Source organism: Colius striatus, chromosome 6 (assembly GCF_028858725.1).
Source record: "Colius striatus isolate bColStr4 chromosome 6, bColStr4.1.hap1, whole genome shotgun sequence".
Classification (NCBI taxonomy): domain Eukaryota; kingdom Metazoa; phylum Chordata; class Aves; order Coliiformes; family Coliidae; genus Colius; species Colius striatus.
In genome coordinates this window covers 8032881-8051426 of record NC_084764.1, presented here as the reverse complement: position 1 = coordinate 8051426, position 18546 = coordinate 8032881, and the positions used below count along the sequence as shown (strand labels likewise).

Below are 18546 nucleotides of genomic sequence, written 5' to 3'. Positions count from 1 at the left end.
ATGTGTTTCTCTTCACTGCAGAACTCTTCTTCCTGGGTACTCTACAATATGGCTTCTTTTTACTGGCGAATAAAGAATGAGCCATACCAAGTGGTAGAATGTGCCATGCGTGCCCTTCATTTTTCTTCAAGGTAAGAATTGCTCATAAAGATTTCTTTTCGGATTGCTTTTCTAGTTATCCTAAGTAGTAAGCAGGTTTTAGTTTCTGAGACTGTATACTAAGAAATAATCCATAATTCATGTGCTGCACTAGGCATGGTATAGCATATAGTTTAGACATTTTTCTGTCAAGGTACGTATTTAATCTGTGGCTGGCGAATCCATGTGTCCTTATGCATGATTCTTACACAGCCTGACCTCTTTATTGTCCTTTCTTTTCATTTCTGTTTTTTTTTCTTTTAGGCAAAATAAAGATATTGCACTGGTAAATTTGGCAAATATTCTGCACCGGGCTCATTTCTCTGCAGATGCAGCTATTGTGGTCCATGCAGCTCTGGATTACAGTGACTTCTTTACCAGCTATTACACTTTGGGAAATATCTACGCAGTAAATACTATCTTTATTTTCCAAGACTTACAGAAAATGAAACATTATGTAGTCTTTCTGGCTTGACTTGTAATGATTTACTCTCTACAATGTGTCTTGTCTTTCACATGCATTTTGCGCTTAAGGTTTAAGATTCTGTCAAGATATTTTCATCCAAAAGTCTCCCTTTCAGCAAAGGTTTTTATCTGCACTTGGAAGTAAATGCCAGGGAAATTCTCCTGCAGCCTTTCTTTAGTAGGTATAATGGCGTGAGTTTAAAAAGTGACAGTCTGCTTGTAACTACAAATTAAAATTGGAATTAATGATTTCTTGAAAACTGAAACATTTTTTTTAGAACTATGACCAAACAACGGCTCATTCCTTCTCTCTGTCGTTCTCCAGATGCTTGGAGAGTACAACCATTCAGTCCTGTGTTATGATCATGCTCTACAGGCCAAACCAGGGTTTGAGCAAGCTGTGAAAAGGAAGCATGCTGTCCTCTGTCAGCAAAAACTTGAGCAAAAATTGGAAGCCCAGCATAGGTAACTGAAGGAGCATCCTACTGGCGATTCATACAGTCTCACTATTGGTATTGTGTTGCAGCAATTGTTTACATTTAAAATAGAATAGTGATTTTTAACTTCCTGTATTTCTTTGACCATGCAATAAAATTACTCATAAGAATACATTAAAAACCTTAAAAGTTGAAAATGTGCAACATTTCAAGCTGATATTTAAAAAGCATTCCATGTAAATCTTTTCTACTGTTGAATTTTCAAGATCACTTCAACGAACATTAAATGAATTGAAGGAATATCAGAAGCAGCATGACCATTACCTTAGGCAACAAGATGTTTTAGACAAGTACAAGCTCATCCAGGAGGAACAAATCTTGAGGAACATCATTCACGAAACGCAGATGGCGAAAGAAGCTCAATTAGGTACCACTTTTTAGAGTTCATGTTCATTGTAGCAATGAAGGACTGTGCACATTCAGATTAATGTCAGGACATGACTTCTTTATGTATAAAGATGGCCCTGAGTTGCTGTCTTGTTTTACTTATTAAAACAAGGGATTGCAGGATGTTCTTGAACAGGGATTTATCCAAGTAGTTGGAAGATGGAAGTTTCAAATAAAAAGATGGACTGAGTGGGGGTGGAGGAGTTGACTGTATGCTGTCTTTGTCTCCTCAGAAATCTCACTTTCCAGTAGAAAAATAAATGTTTTGTGCTCTGCAGGGAACCATCAGATTTGTAGACTGGGCAACCAGCAGCATAGCTTGCACTGCCAGTGGGACCAGCCAGTTCGTTATCACCGTGGAGACATCTTTGAAAATGTGGAATATGTTCAGGTGTGTCTCTAAATTGATACAGTTGCTTTAAGTTGCATCCCATTTGCCTTATTAGCAGAATAGTTCCTTGGGTTGTTTTGGGGTTTTTTTTGAGGCTTGACAAAGGGGTTACATTTTGGGTGTCTTAATTACGGGAAGAAACAATTTGGTCTCTTTTGCAGAGTGTGAAGTATTTCATGTCAGTTTGTTTTGCTAGTAATACAAGCTGAGATCAACTGTGGATTATGGAAGTTTAGAGGGTTGTTTTGTAAGACTTTGTTCTCTTTTCTAAGGAAAACAATTTGAGTTTAAAAACTTAGGTTTAGTACAAAGTCTTAGTTTCCTATCAGTTACCAGCCACTTCAAGATCGACTCCTGTGTTTTTTCAACCGGCAGTAGAGTAGCCATGTATTTCTTTCTAGAAAGTGCAAGAATCCTCACTTGAGGAGTTACATACATAGCTTTCTCATACATAAACATACTACATTTCAGGCCTGCTAGCAGCATAACATGTTTAATTTTCCAATTCAGTTTCTTTCAGAGAGGCCATGTAAAAGCACTGAGCAGCTACTGTTAATAAAGAGGTTTTCTAAGGAGTTAGTTTTCTTTTCTGATGTACGTGTGGTATATGGAACAAGTATTACTCTTTAGTGAAATATTTAGCTTAAAAGTATGCTTAAAACAATATTGTATCAATCACCTCTACAGCCTTAAAATGGGTCATAGTTTCTTTTATTACATTGTTACATGCTCCATAATATAAGCAATTCTACGTTTCTGTGAATTAACAGATGAAAGAGCAGCGCTCAATGGTGTTGAATCTAGCGAGTGCTTTTGCAGCCAAAAAATAAGGTGTTAGCCTGGTTTTGTGAGTATTTGCTGATTGTCTTGAATTAGTGCACCAAGGAAATCTGATACAGGAAGATAGAGAAGTTTTGAAAGCAAGGTAATTACTAATACCGAAACTCCAATATTAAGCCACCCAAGCAACACCTCTGCTGTATTAGGACAACAAATAAAGATTGTGGCTTTGTTTATTTTGCACTGTGGAATACGTTCTGGAGTTTCCTCTTAACTAATTTAAGAAACAGGAATTGGTATTTTTAATAATGCCATGTTTTCTTCTGGGATGTTCTGCACATTATAATTAGAAATGTTAGCTGTGGGGAAAGAAAAATAATGTGCAGAAATTCAGCCAATAATAGACCATCTTTTTATTAAATATTGTTTTTCTGTTGTTTCTAGTTTGGTGAAGACTCTTCAACATCTAGTATGACATCTGTGAATTTGGATCTTCGTGCAAACCAAAGTGACCACAGCCAGTCTTTGCAGCCTTCCCCTGTTGCTCATTCTGTAGTTTCTGTATGGAGTGTAGAATCCAATAGAGTGAGTGAAGAGGAGAATCTTTGCCCTCAAAGAGGAGTTGTGAAAGAGTGACTCTTGTCTTTGCATGTATGAAACATGTTAGCATTTGGGCTTCAGTTTTGATGTGTGGCAACACTGGAGAATGTAGCATTCTGAATTCCTTTGACATATAAGCATCTTTCTCTGTTTCCCATCATTTGAAACTCTACTACAGCACAGAGGAGATTGCTCTTAGCTACTTTTATAAACACCTGCTGCAAATAAAGCAGTACAGCTAAGTAAAGATAGAAAACCAAACTATTGAGATGGGAAAATAATAGTTTAAAAGATCTCTGCTCTTTTTTTTTTTCCTTCAGACTATTCTCTATGTTGATCTTATTACCTTTTCAATTAGTATATAAAAATGTTCTTTCCTCCTTAGGACAAACAGCATATTGTTTGGCCTCAGCGATCAGAGTGCATGAAATCTTTCCCCAAAATTCCTGATCCAGAAGAACTGCCAACTTATTTCCTGCCTCCAGAAAACAGGGGATTCAGGCAAGTCTTGATTTTTAATGATTGTTTTGTACACTTTCACAGTAACAGCTTAATGAGTACTTTCTTTCTCAGAGGATAGATGCAATTAGTAATCAGCAGCACAGATCTGTTCAGATCTCTTTCTCTGGACGTTCCACAGAAGGAGGATGTTTTCTTTATTGTTATCTTTGCTCTAACTGGAACAGATTCTATTTCACAGTGCTTCTTCTTCTTAGACTGATAGTACAAGGTGAATACATGAAATATCTGCAGTATAACTAAAAGGATGAGTTTTTAAGCACAAGTCTGAATATCTTACAAAGAATATTTTTTTAAAGACTTTGAGAGGGAAAATGAGGTGAATATCTGCTTAGTAACTGCAGTTGACATTTGCACACTGCATATATCCTTTTAGCTTTAGTTACAATAACAGAAAGTTGTGAAGAACAGAAAATGCTAAAAAAAATATTGGGAATACAAAGCCCTGGATTGTTCCTTTGAACAGTGGTGGAAAACCGTCTTTGTTGTGGAATAGTCAGTAATATTTATTATTACATGGGATAAAATAAATGTGTGTATGTTGCAATAGCTGTGTTAGATAGATTAATGCAATTTCGTAATACCCTTGTCGCTTATCATTATAACAGTGACAGTAAGAAAACCTTCTCCTAGTCAGTATAATTGTAGTATTGAACATCTGTTAAAGAAAAAGTTCCCATCCACAAATGTTCTGAAGCTTCCTTTAAGAAAAAAAAAACTCTTCACCTGAGAATGTTCTTCCCAAATAATTTGGCTGCTTCTTTATGTTGCTGTAATCAAACTTTAGCTTAAAAGACTTTAGCAGTTTCTTTTTCACTTACCTGTTTAGTCTTAAACTGCATACAATCCTTATTACTGTAATATGAGGACCTTCTGTGTCTTCTCTCTACTGCATTATTTACAGGTATTCCATGCTTAAAGATGGGGAAAGTATACAGCTTATTAATAACTTTTCAAGGGAATGGTGGTCCTTGAACTCTGTTGGTTGACATGTCTACAATATGAGTTTTGTCAGTTGATAAATAGCTGATTCTGTTTATAGATCAGTAGCATGCAACATATGCTGTTAATGTGTCTTGGCTCTCCTTATTGCTAGAGTCCAGTCAATCCTGAGTATCCCAACAGATACTCTGGGGCATGAAGAATCCCAGGCACCAGACTGTTCTTCCATTACTGATGCTCGTAACAACGAATCTCTAAACGTGCTAGTCAAGGAGCTAGACCGTAATCTAGATTTGAAATTCAAGATGCCAGATGACCAAGCAAGACAAGTAAGAGTTATTTTTGTCTTGATTCTCTTCTGTTTTAAAGTTCTCCTTTTAGTGCCTTAATCAGAACTCAGATTCTGATATTTAAAAAACTAATTCATGTCATAAGCTAATCAGTACTTCCAAGAAAGGTGTTTTGTAAGGGGGCTGGGGAAAGGAAGAACTTGTCACTCAGCATAAGACTTGTTTGACTTCGTTTAAATGCTAACCAAAAGCACGGAGTATAGGAATTTTCATTGACTATTTGAAATTTTAGCTTTATTTAAAAACTTCTAGCTGTCACTTGACATGATTCATCTTCTTGGGATTTCTAGTAACTACTGCATTCTACCCATTTGGTGACTTTAGACTGAGATTAGTCCTTCTCGACGCTTTCTGGAAGTGGGCTGCTTTGATTTTTACATGTTCCCATGAACATTGTCACATGTTCACATGTTTTACATACAATTTATTTTCATTTTTATTTAATCCTCTCTTTACTAAAAGTAAGCCTTAGGGAAGTGATACTTGAATGACCCATGTAGATATGTACTGTAAAATGTATTTGGTTGTTTTTTAAAAACCCACTAAAAATCTTTATTCAGGTTTTGCATTCTCGTATCAACAATCAAACTGCGACCCAGGCCAAGATAGGAGCGTTTCTAGATCACGCCATGAGAAAGGTATGTCAGAATCTCTAGCATGAGGTCAAGACCAAGTTCTTATTTGAGGCTGGTTTCTGTACTTCTGAAGAAGTCAGCCAGTGATGGTCAAGAAATTAACTTATTTGCCGCCTGCAACTGAAATGAAACTAACTTTATGTTTACAAGTAAAGTAGAAACATAGAGGTGTCCCTTTAATTTAGCTTAGTGTGGACCAAATAGCCCTGTAGTTCTTGTTCTGACTGTAGGACTTGGAACAGCATGTACACTGCATTAGGAGTAGCTAATACATTAGCTAACCTTAGCAGACACTTGCTTAACTGAGCTTGGAACTGCTCCTCTGTCTTTCACCCCTCCCTGCGTGCCTGCCTTTTGCGCTTCCTCCTCCTCCTCACTACCCTGCCTTCTCCCCCAAAGAAACCAGCCCTCTGCCAATCTTCTGTCAGGATAATTAGCACTCTGGGGCAAAGAATGTGCATCTGTATAACACCCTGTGGAATGCCACCTCCATCTTGCGTGGGGCCCTTGAGAGTCATCACAAGGCAAGTGACAGGAAGCATTGAGGTAGAGGTTGACTCTTTTTGACATGTCAAGCTGATATTTCTCAAGTTGTGTGAAGGCAGTTTATGTATGTATTGTTTTTAGTCTAAAATCAGTACCACTTACTACATGCATCTGACTTAGCCAGAAGAAAAATTAACAGTAGGAGTAGATTCCTATTATTATGCTGTTCAGAACAGTCTTATTCGTGTCTAATGTATTACTGTTGCACTGCATAGGTGTTTTGGTTTTAACTGTAGTATCCTGTTGCCTTCATGGTAAAAGTCTGAAGCTCTTGGTCACTTAGATGCTGATGTAAGAACACTGTTGTATCATCACTGTTCTGCTGATGATAAACATTCTAGAGCAGGACCACCACTGTGGTGGGGAAAGCAAAGTGCTAATGTCTTGCTGAGGATTTAGTTAAAGAAGGCTCATTGAGACCTGTGTATGGAGTGTAATCTAGTGAGGAGTTTGGCATGAATAACATGTGATTAACATTAGTATATGCATTGCAAAAATGGAGTAATAAATAAATACTCCTCTAGATTGTTTGGGGATTGGACTAGATGGTCTCTAACGGTCCCTTCCAACTCTACCTTTCTATGATTATTTAAGGTACTCTGAAAAAAAGAAGTGTTGTATCCTATTGATATCTTTCAGTTCATTTTGAACCATAGCTAGAAGCCTCCTGTCTGAGGTTATTTTTAAAATCTGGAAGAAAATCTTTTTTCTGAACTTTTTTAACATAATATTTGTCTTACCAGCTGTATTACATTAATTACAACACTACTGTATAGATCCTTATCAGACGGGCTCCTTTAATCCTTGCTGCATGATCCCTACTTGTGTGTGCATTTGGGCTTCAGACCTATAGGTTAGATGGGACATTAATTTCAGTTCTTGCTTTTATGCTTTAAATTCTTTGTAAGAATTGGGTAACATGGGATGGTGAAAACATTAGAATCTAGAATGTAAGTGTTTCTAAACCATTTCAGAGTCCTCCATCTGAAAGTGGGTCTTTTACATAGCTCTGTCAACCTGTCAGTATTTTAAAGTTGCTTTTTCTCTGCTAGGATGAGTGTGTGTTTTTCTGTCACAGGTGAAAGAGGAGAAAGGAGCATTGCTTGTTTTTTATAATCTTTAAACAGTATTTAATGTGTGTTACTTGTCAACTTTCGTAAGACAAATAGATGACTAAGAAAAAGCAACTTGGAAACCTTAAATTGATGTTGGATATGAGACCTAGAAAAACATCAAACTACAAATTAAAAGCTACCTGACTTTCCAGTTGTAACATTTCTACATACATCTGTAGTCATGTAATTTTAAGTCTCTGAAGTGGCTCAGAAATAGCTAATCATTATCATTTGGATATTTTAAGGGGTTTCATGGTCATGATGAAAGGCAATCATGAGTAGAGTGTGGGCAACAGCTGCTAATGCATTACAGTTCAGACTGTAAATGGCATTAATTTGAGCAGCAGTCACAGAGTCACCTATTTTTTGGGTGATTTCATCTTTTTCCCTGACTCTCCTATAGCTGGAAGATCCTCTATGGCTTGTGCTTAATGAAGCTGGATTGTACTGGCGTGCAGTTGGAAATAGCACCTTTGCTATCACCTGCTTGCAAAAAGCATTTAATTTGGCTCCAAATGAGTATCAGGACATCCCTCTGGTCAATCTTGCTAACCTCTTGATTCATTATGGTCTTCATTTGGATGCCAGCAGGCTCCTGCTGAAGGCTTTGGCCATCAATGCCTCCGAGGTAAGATGATGCATTCTGTGTTTTTCAGCAGTGAGTGTCTTTTCCTTCATTATTTTCTAAATGCATGGTGTTTACTTACCCGTGCCTGCAATTCTACTTCCAGATTGTGATTTGCAACAGGAGTTAATTTTCATTTAAATTCTTGATAGCACTGGGAGTGATACTGGTTGCTGAGCATATAAACATCTAGAGCAGAAGGTCTTCTGAAACAAATGACAGGCTTTTTGCCTCCCCAAACCTGTGGCTCCAAGGAGTCTGATCCTGATGTTATGGCAACATTTTTGTCTAAAACAGAGATCCTTGATGCTGTCAGCATTGTATCTTGATTTTTAAGACCCTTATGATAGCATGTATGGACCAAGTTCTTTGGCTGCAAACACATCTTTCAGTGCCACTTGACCTTTTTATGTGTACTGTTTTATATGTCCCTAGATTTCATCTGTGTGTGTAGAGGAAAAGCTGTGCTCTAGTTGTTTGTTGACTTCAATCATAGATTGAAAAAGATTTTTGTATTTCTGAATTATAAACATTTTGTAGGTTGTCACCTGTGTCAGGTAGGAAAGTTTCTGTAGAACTGTTGAAACTACTGTGTGAGTGCAATTTAAACTACTGGGGAATGTAGTGGGGGACACCTTTTCCTCTAGGAAGTCATTTTTGTCTTATATTTGAGATGCTTCAGTTTGAGTGACTTTTTCCTGAGCATCTCTCTATGTAGTTAGATAAACAGAGAGCTTAAACCTCCTGAGCCACCAGCCATCTTATCACACAAGAAAGCTGAAACCAGGAAATGCCTTTCCAATGTAACATTCAGGAAAAAGTTGGGTGATTGTTGCCCATTTGGGTGGCAGATACGACTGCAAAAAGGAACTACAGAAGAGAACTATCCTTGAATAACGTGCCTTAAGGAGAATGTTTGAAAGCACAGGTTTGAAGGGGATCCTAAGGACGGAGCTGTGTGGGTAGGGCTTTTCTTTGAACATATTGGTGAGTCACACCTCTTCATTATAATGCCTGCTCCTATTTGTTTCGGGCATTCTCAGATACCTGTTATATCAAAAAATCTGGCAGGAAAGTTTTTACCTGCATAGTATTTGGAGTATGATGAAAGTAAATACAAATTAGAATGAATTACAGCTAAAGGGCGTGAAGGATGTGCTGCATTAGGAAATGCTTTTAAAAAGAAGTATCCCATTGCTCAGCTTGCATCTTTTCCTAAATGGTGTTTAATAATACAAGCTAAAATGAGTTTGAATAATCTTAAGCTGCTGATCAGTCACATTTTCAAATAATGAATGTAAAATTAGTTCAGTGGAAAAAAACTGACTGCTAAATTGCAATATTATAGTCATTATTCCAGCATTATACTGTTAATTGCAGCAAATGACTTTGTGTGAATGAAGGACTTTTCAGTCAACAAACAGAATCTAATGCTTTGCTGTGTGCCTATATTAAAGTGGTAATTAAGTCCTATCCAGTGAAAAAGGTGTTTATATTTTGTACTTTGAAAAAAAAATCTGTATTTCAGGGAGACTAGCCAAAAGCAGTGGACAAAAATACTACATTCTATAAAGAACTGAAAGTAAACGGGAATGTATACCCCTAAGCGAGTGTGACATCGATGTTTTCAGTAAGCTAGTTCTGCTCAAGTAAATCCTAAACACTCTTGACAAATGAAATGCATCTGTCCTGCTAGAACACTATTAACATTTTTATGTTTCTGCTGACTCTTAAATCGTTGTAAAATGTCTTCAGGCTTTTCAGTTTAGTCCTTTGCTACTCTGTGCAGTAAGCATTATGTTTATGACAGGTTGGAAGTAGGTATTGAATGCTCTGTTTCAGCTTGTGTGTGTTTAATAGCTGTTTTTCATTGCAGGAAGATGGAATCCCTAACACAACCTGGTGTCAAAATAGCTTCCCTTTAGCACCAGGGCATCAAGCTGTTCTATTCCAGCAACAGGCAGTCCCTCTTTAAGAAGTTTTCTAAATTCTTTTCAGCCATAATTGGGAGGGTGTGGATTGACAAGGTTTGTTCCTAGTTGGCTTCAATTTTTAACAGTGAGCATACTTATCCTGGGGTATGTTGCTTTTCTCTTTGCAGCCCCTGACATTTTTGAGCCTAGGAAATGCATATCTGGCTCTGAACAACATTAGTGGAGCCCTGCAGGCCTTCAGACATGCACTCAGTTTGACAACCAAGTGCTTGGAGTGTGAGAGCAGCCTGAAGATGATCCGCTGTTTGCAGTTTTACCCTTTTCTGTACAACATCACCTCTTCTGTGTGCAGTGGTAAGCACCTGCTGAAAGATGGACCACAAGTGAAATTAATGTCTGTTTGCCTTCGGTGTTGCACCTGAAATTCATGATTCCTTTTTTTTCCAAAGATTCTCCCTTTTGTGTTACAGTCCCTGTAAGATCCAAGGTTGAGGCACTGTTTTTAATGGAAAGGTTACAGTCCATTACGAAGTGCTGAGGATGCCTTCTTAAAGTATCTAGAGGGCTGCCACTGAGTGCAGATTACTTCCTGAGTATGTCAGTAATACCTTAACAACCTCACCAGTGTCTCTTACTGGTAAAAGAGGAATGCTGGATTCCATATTTATGGAAGTGCACAGCTACTACTGCTAGTACAGTACATCCCTTAAAATTACAGTCAAATAGATACATTTTCTTTAAGCTGAAGAATTTGATGAAGAGCAGTTTAGTTTTGGTTTATACCCTTTTAATGTGTGCAGTTCTTTGGATGTCATTTTCAAGTCTTCAGTCTTTACAGAGCAGACCTTGCATCATCAGTATTTTGTTTATATAGGGTATGTGGTCACTGCTCTTAACCCTCCAAAAATCTCTAAGAAGAATGACTTTGAACCCAACCTTTCCCCAGGAAATATTTCAAAGTATTTGAGATAGAATGCTTTATTGTCCTTAGTAGCTGCTTGTATTTAAAGAAACCCAATAATAGCTTTTGTAGATGGATTCTTTCATTTCAGTGAATCCCACTGAATATTTAAATATTTGGTCTGTACTTGCATATGGCAAATGTGCTGCTCATGAGCAATCTTGAGGAACGATCATGAATATATTTTGTAATCCCTTCTCAGATTGTTGCTAAGTTTCTTTTCTTCTAATGTTTCCTTTGTTTTTAAAGAAAACCTCACATGAGGGAAATGCTTTTCATTTTTTACTATTGCTAGGACTTCCTTTTAATTTCTTTTAATTCCCACTCCAGTGGACAGACCTGGAGAAGCCTCCTCTGATTTAGCATCCCGAATTACCCTGTCTAAACATAGACTGGAGGCCATCATTTCTCCTGGTACAATATGGATAATGCCATTGTAGGTGAAATTCCGGGACTGTTCCATTAGAACGTTATATTTTATGGTCTTAGGCATTCTTGTTCTGATTGACATTCACAGAAGTGAATGCTGTTTGGCTAAACATTGTGTAGTAAGCGGCGTTACAGCCCAGCTGATGAGTCTCTTACTGACTGCCATAGTATCAGCTCTTACACTGGCACCTTCCGTCGAGTCTCTGAACCTCAGACTGCCATTCAGATCACAGCAGCAGCAGTGGCACTGGCACACTGCATCATGAGACACCTTCGCTGTTCTGGAAAAAAAAGAAAGTCAATGTATGTTTACTTTTTATTAAAATCTCCTCTTCATTGACTTTTTATTAAGATCACCTCTAAAAATGGCTGTGACTCACGAGGTCAAAGCTGTTCCAGTCAGACCTTAATGACAGCCTGTTTCGAAGTCATGAAGAGAGTAATTTAAAGGTATATTCACAGAGCTGACATGGTCACAAGCAATGACTGTATTTGAGCCCTAAAGTGATCTTTTACATCTTTCTTTTAGATACTTTTCTTTCTTAAACTTGTAATACTTAAAAATATACTCCTCTAATTTGACTGATTTTTGGCTGCTGTTTGTTTGCATTGATTCCTGATCCAGGATGTTCATTTTGAGATCAGCTCTTACTACATACACTGTTTAGGAAATGTGCTTTTCTTGAATGTGAGGAGAAACCCGTTTCAAAAGTGCTTATGAGAAAAGTGTTCCCTTTCCTTTTTTGCTGGTTTGACCACAGCTTAACAAATTGAGTGTGAACATATTCATCTGGTACATTGGGGTTGGTTTTGTTTGTTAAAGAAATCTGTGAGGCAACTGAGTCGAGAGAGCTGAATATGCCTTAGCATATTAGTTTGCTCATTACATTTTAGTATTACAGTATTTAAGTGTATCACTCTGTATTTTTGCCTTTTCCTAAGACTTTTCCTGTCTTAAATACTTCTTTCTTTTTCATTTCTATTTCTAATATTCTCTAGGTCACCTTTTGTCTGAGTGCAAGAAACCTGAAAGTATGAACCTGACAAGTAGTGGAAATGTTCTTTGTACGTTCTTGTCCAGAGTGTAAAATAAACATACTGGTTAATTCAACCTTGGTAATGATTTGTGATTTAAGTCTAAACTCAGAGTTCAGAAATGGAAAGGTAGATCTGTCTATCTTATTTTCATAAAGTTCAGGGAAATATTTTTTCCCCCAATGTAAATTTCAACTGATGGGCTGGGTGAAAGTGAGGTTGAGTCTCCAAAACCACATTTACTTCAATAATGCATACCCAGAAATTAGTCTCCTGAAATTTTGGGAGTCTCCTGTTCATCCCTTCAGTCCAAAAAAAAAACCAATTCAAAAAAGATTACTACGTTTGAATTTTGACCTTACATACATAATGCAACAATATTTGCAATTATTCAGCCACTACATAGATCCTAACAAATGCAAGCTGTGTTTAGATGCTGATATTTAACATTACCTGTTGCAATTACTGTGTTTGTTCAACTGTTAATGTCATGCAGACTTACAAGATTCATGAAAGGACATAATCTGCTCTTCCTTAGCTTTATGACAGACTGGAAGGTGTGTTTTGATGACAAGATGCAAACTGACCACTACTTTCACACACCTTTCTGAGTGGGGTTTTAGGTACAGAGCTCATGCAGCATATTTAGTAAATGCATGAATTGAATGTATCCTGATGTCACTGAATGGTTACTTAGGAGATTTCCACAGCCTTTCACATCATATGTTGCTGCTTGGGGACATCTGATCATTGAGTGTAGGTTGTCCTTTTCTTATTATGCACCTGATGGCGTGCCACAACTACTTCTGTCCTTGGAGGTTGATCTGTTACGCTGAAAAAATCAGCAAGACATTGGAACATCAGGTATCTCTGGCTTACTCTCTTGTTTTGATAAGCATTCATTCAGCATTTCTGAAAGTAACAGTAGTAGGGCTGCCTGTGCTTTGGCTTGTAGGCTCATGTGATGGCTGTGTGTCAAAAGCCTCTATCACAAGAACTGAACCAACTGGTGAGACTTAGAGTTCCTTCCTCTACTGCCATGAGCTCTCAGCAGAATCCAGCAAAGGGTCAGTGGGATTTTTGTTCAGAAACCTGAATTCATGGTCTGATTTTTTGATGACTTTATGTGCTGGGTATATGTGAAATAGCTGGAATAGGAATTTTCTCAAGTGTGTTGGGACGCTTGCTGTTAGCGCTGGATTTTGGAAGCATGGTGCACTAATGCTGACTTGTTGGATGCTTGCTTATATGCTCCTGTCTGTACTGTCACCTGCTACTTGTTTTTCCTAACTTACCTTGTTCTATATAGAAATCTGTATTTCAAACCCAAGTCACTTCCTGCAAATGAGGAATTCAAAATCTCAGACCAACACTTCTCTATTTAACTTCTGTCTTCAATATTGAAGTTTATATAAATGTTTGGTTTCATTGTAAAAGGATTTCTAAATCTGCAAAGGTGTTTGGTGAATTTTGTTCTTATAAAGAAGGAGTGCAAGGTGTCTAAAATTTAGTACAACTATCACCTATGATCAGTTTTAGGCAACTGCAGTTCAGTCAGTTGCAACCAATATGGATACTACACAGCAACAGTGCTGCAGGGCTACATGTGCCTCCATTACTTGGACCAACAGCCCATATAGTGCCTTATTCCCAAATAACTGAGAAAATGGTTGCAAGACTTCATTGTTACAGGCTTTCCTATGGTGGAAAATCCTTCTAGAGGTGACCTGTCAGTGTTAATGATGTTGCTTCTGAATTATCAGCTGTTGTCTTTAAAGGCATTTCCTCAAGCATGCTAAGTAGCAGAGACCTTGGGTTGCTTGGTAGATACCAAGAGGTGTAAAAACATGGTCAGCTCTCAGAGCTGCAGCAGTGAGATACTTTGGCTTTGTGTTGCTTTTCAAGCTAGTAGGGAAAGGCAGCATTATTTTTGCCTGATACTGAAATAGTGCACTACCAGGATTTGTTTTGCACACCTTTATGGCTTTCAAAAATGCAAATAGCTTTTATCATGTGATAAGATCTGTAGAAGATTATCCAACTAATGCCTTTGGGGTTGTTTCTGTGGCATTTTGTTGGCTGGTATGAACACTCAAATGTTGCCAAGCCTCATTAATAAGGTTAAAATATGCTGGTTTTAGTGTGGTGGTCATCTGGCTGTTGAAACGTGTAGATTTGTTAATTGCTGTTGCACTGGACTTTTCTTTATGTGTGTAAACACAATTGCTACTCGGACAAGCAGAAGTCATTTGTACTCAAAATTCTTTTCTCTGACTAAGCATCTACCTCTGACTAACAGCTCCACCTCACGGTGAGCTCATGCACTTCACATTGTTTTAAAACAGCCTCAAAATTCAAAATCTTAATCTTGATTAAGAGACTGATGGCATACAAAACATAAAGCACAGCTTGTTTCAAGCTTCAGGTCTCACTATCTTTCATTACTTGTCAGGGTAGTGCTTTTACAAAAAACTTTCTGCTGCTCTGTTGAAAGTAGAGGCAGTGTGGGTACCTTAGGAATGAGTGTGCATGCCATCAAGATAAGCTGGATGCTTTTACATCATATAAATGTGTACGTTTTTGAAGGCAATGCATACTTCCTTATTTTATTACTTAGTTGGGTAACGTATACAGCTAATGACCCACTTTAAGTGTGGCTTCAGTGCCCTCTTGTGGTACAAACATCTTACATCAGATGAAATCCAAACTCTTGGTTTATTTCATCTACTACTTGAAAGACAGCATGGGGAAAATGTATTTGTTAAGTGTGTGGATCTTTCTTTGTCCCTCAGCACTTAAGATCTTAGAAGATTAAGAAGCTTAAACCTTTAAGCAAATTGACCTGAAGAGTAGAGATTGACCTGAAAGGAGAATCTCTGCTTGAAACTCTTAATAGTAAGCTTATGGACAGATAAAATAACTTACTTAGCAGCACAGTTTAAGCTTCTCACTCTGAACTTGACAACTGCAATCACATCGAGTTCCCTGTAGCCATTTTGGGTAGAACCAACTCTTAAGTAAAAGCATCACATACATTTTCTTGACAACAGTGCAATGGGAAATACTTTGCATTTGTAAACGTAGCTTTTGCTGATTCAGTGGGTCCATACAAGCTATGGCCTTGTTAGTCCCAGCAAGGGTGTGTTAACTTTTGTTTTCATTTGCTATAGCGTGTCCTTTTAGACATTTTTGTCATAATAGCATTTTAGTTTCTTTCTTCTTAGGCTGCTGTGTCTTGTTCCTCCAAGGAATGCTCATTGCTTAGAGTGTTAATCAGTGGAAAAGAGGGATTGCTTCCTCTTGGGGCAAAAGGTGTTGAGCTTAACTCAGAATTTCATCTTAGTTGGAGCAAAAGGCAAGAATCGATCCCAATTGTATGGACAGTACTGGATGTTTAAAATTCCGCTTTTCTCTTTCCTTGGCCTGCCTGTCATGTAAAGGCAGCTTTCTTGTCTGTTCCCAAGCTTTGTTTAGACTACGACCAATGCTAATACTCCTGTTTATCTGACTATATTAATGAAAGGGGTGGATTCTGCAACCATTCATTTATCTGCTGCTTTTACTGTCTCCCCATTGCCTATGGGATAGTTCATCTGTATAAGCAGAATAGTCAACCCCAGTAGGGTTTTTAAACAAGCAGAGTTCCATGAAGCACACCAGCAGCTTGGCAGAGCTTTCAGAAACAGATCATGGCAAATGTTTACATTGTGGTTTAATAGTAGCATGGAGAAAATGGGTTCTGTCATAAACAGTGGCAGTTCTAAAATAAGTGTTATCACTTGAAGTTAAACAGTTGCTTATTTCTCCCCCTTACACACACCCACTTGTCTCTTTTTCATGCTGCAAGTTCCACCTGGATTGGAAAACCAATCTGGATTCTTGCTCCCTCGAGCATCTCTGCCAACAGAGATTAGGCACTGTCAGTCCATCTGAAAGATCTGTTGGTGCTGCACATTGGGATCTAATTCACCGTATTTGGGCTCTGCCCTGCAAAAAGAGTCAGAAGAGGTTAAATTGTGTTTGTGTAGAATGAATCCATCTTACCTGGATGCAGGCTAGCGGGAGACACAGAATGAAGACTGCTTTTTGTCCCGTTGCAGGCAGACATCCCTGAGGGGTGAGGGTGTCAGGAAATAATCAGGCATGCCTCTGACTGGAAGATCCTGGAGAAATCTGATATGAGAATGTGTTCTGTGGGAATAGCTTGACCCAATTATTCCTTCAGTTTTGTGCTACCGTTTCTGCACCACTAGCCCAGTGAGCAAAGAAACACTTACAACCATCCACCATTGCTGCAATAATCGTGGCATTCCTAGAAATTGAGTGCTGTGATCTGAAAGACAGTTGACCAGATGCAGGCTTTTTGATACATTTTACTACTTGGTTTGGTGCCTGCTGCAGAAATCAGATTTTTCTCTGCAAAGCCTTTTGTTCAGCATACCTGGAGTGACTGAAGGAAGTGGAAAGTGAAGAACCTTGTCCGGATAGTGCCATGCCAAACTCACTTTGAAACCTTTCTTTCAAAGCTCTGTGCATTTTCTTCTCAAAACTGTGCAGAGATGTATAGCTTGAGATTCTTAAATGTAAAGACTGTGGTACTGTTTTAAACATGGTGGTTTTAGCTATACCAGTATCTCTGTATTCATTGCTCGTCTCATTGCTCAAGTCTCATTCTGTTTTGCATTTGTCAAACCTGCTTATGGGTGAATTTGGTCTGTGGCTTCTCTTTATGCTAACATTTGGTGATTTCCTTACATCGTCCAAAGTCTGTCTTGCTACCTTATGTACTTACTCTCCTTGTTTGCAGCATGAGAGTGTACCTAACAACTTCTCTCAACAGTCATCAGTCTCATTTGGCATCATGCACTGTTACAAACAATACACCTGCAATATTTACTGTTCTCTATTCATTCTGCCTTCTCCCAGAATCAGAAGGCCACAGGCTAACAGGGAAGAGCAAAGGTCATGGCCTCAGCTGCAGGAGTGACCAAGGAAACGGGGATAGCAAGGTGTGAGGGAATTTAGAATTGTAGGAAAGTTCAGGAGGAGTTTACTGATGCAAAACTATTAATAAATCAAGGGAAAGCAGTACAGTAGTAAACTAAATATAACGTTTCCCATTTTTATCTGCCTTTATAGTGTAAACCATTCTTCATAGTATGCCACCTGGATCCTTCAGATACTTCAACATAACTATATGCTCAAATATGAGAAGGAGGATTGTCAGGGGTTAGAGTGGAACAGAAAAGCTTCTCTTTTCAAGTAAAACCTGATACTTTCAGTTATCAGATGTATTAACATTTCTCTGCAATGTTTTTGATGCTTTTTTGTGATATGAATGTAAAGAAAATGAGATGTACTTGCTGCTGCCTGTGTCATCTCTTTTTAAGAGTTTCCTTTTGCCAGTGGCAGTTTCTTGCATATAGCTGCTAAAAATTCTTGCTGAGCCTTAATAATATGCACTGCCTAGAGATGGACCTTGTTAAAAACACCCAACAGCTGTGTATGTTCAACAGCCTTTTTTGAGAAGCATAGTAATTCCCCAGCTACCTCTCCAGGAAGATGTAGTTGCATGAACAAATTCATAGTAAAGCTGTACAGACTGAATTAGTGAGTTGGTTAAAGTATGTTTAGGAGGGAAAGAACATGTGGTCCCCACACATGAGGGAACTGACAATGCGCAGTTCAGTGTCATTAGCAACACTCAGAGACCTTGAATGCTGCATTTGCTTGGCTTAAGTCTGAGAACTTGTAAAATGGTGATGTGTAGCGTCAGCCTGTAACGAGTCATGTTGAGATTGTCCCAAAGCAGCATGCAATGCCATGTGCATGCACTGCATGCTGAGCCACAGAGTATCAGGCACTTAGCTAGCCCTGGTCTATCTACTTTAGTCATCTGGCTTTTCTTTTTATGGTTGGTTGCCTGGTTCATGTGAGTTTGTATTGTGCTCTGACTGCTCTCTAAGCATTAAATCTACCATAGCTACTAGTGACTGAAACTAGGACGATTCAAAGTTTCTCTAGGAGAAGAGTCTGATGCTTCTTGAATGCAGCAGTTCTGGGGACAAAGGCCATTCTTCCAAAAATCCCTCATCATAGACTCATAGAATGGTAGGGGTTGGAAGGGACCTTTAGAGATCATCTAGTCCAACCCCCCTGCAGAAGCAGGGTCACCTAGATCAAGTCACATAGGAACA

At 38.3% G+C, this 18546-nt stretch overlaps 1 protein-coding gene across 2 annotated transcripts in view; it reads left to right on the top strand.

Moving 5' to 3' along the window:
- TTC17 (tetratricopeptide repeat domain 17) overlaps positions 1–18546 on the top strand; it is a 59489-nt gene that overhangs the window by 19924 nt on the left and 21019 nt on the right. For both annotated transcript variants that reach the window (XM_061998197.1, XM_061998196.1), the window contains 11 exons: positions 22–131; positions 403–547; positions 929–1068; positions 1307–1467; positions 1766–1878; positions 3103–3243; positions 3644–3759; positions 4874–5048; positions 5630–5707; positions 7769–7993; positions 10092–10278. In XM_061998197.1, the coding sequence (XP_061854181.1) occupies positions 22–131; positions 403–547; positions 929–1068; positions 1307–1467; positions 1766–1878; positions 3103–3243; positions 3644–3759; positions 4874–5048; positions 5630–5707; positions 7769–7993; positions 10092–10278 (1591 nt within the window). The remainder of the gene's footprint in view (positions 1–21; positions 132–402; positions 548–928; positions 1069–1306; positions 1468–1765; positions 1879–3102; positions 3244–3643; positions 3760–4873; positions 5049–5629; positions 5708–7768; positions 7994–10091; positions 10279–18546) is intronic.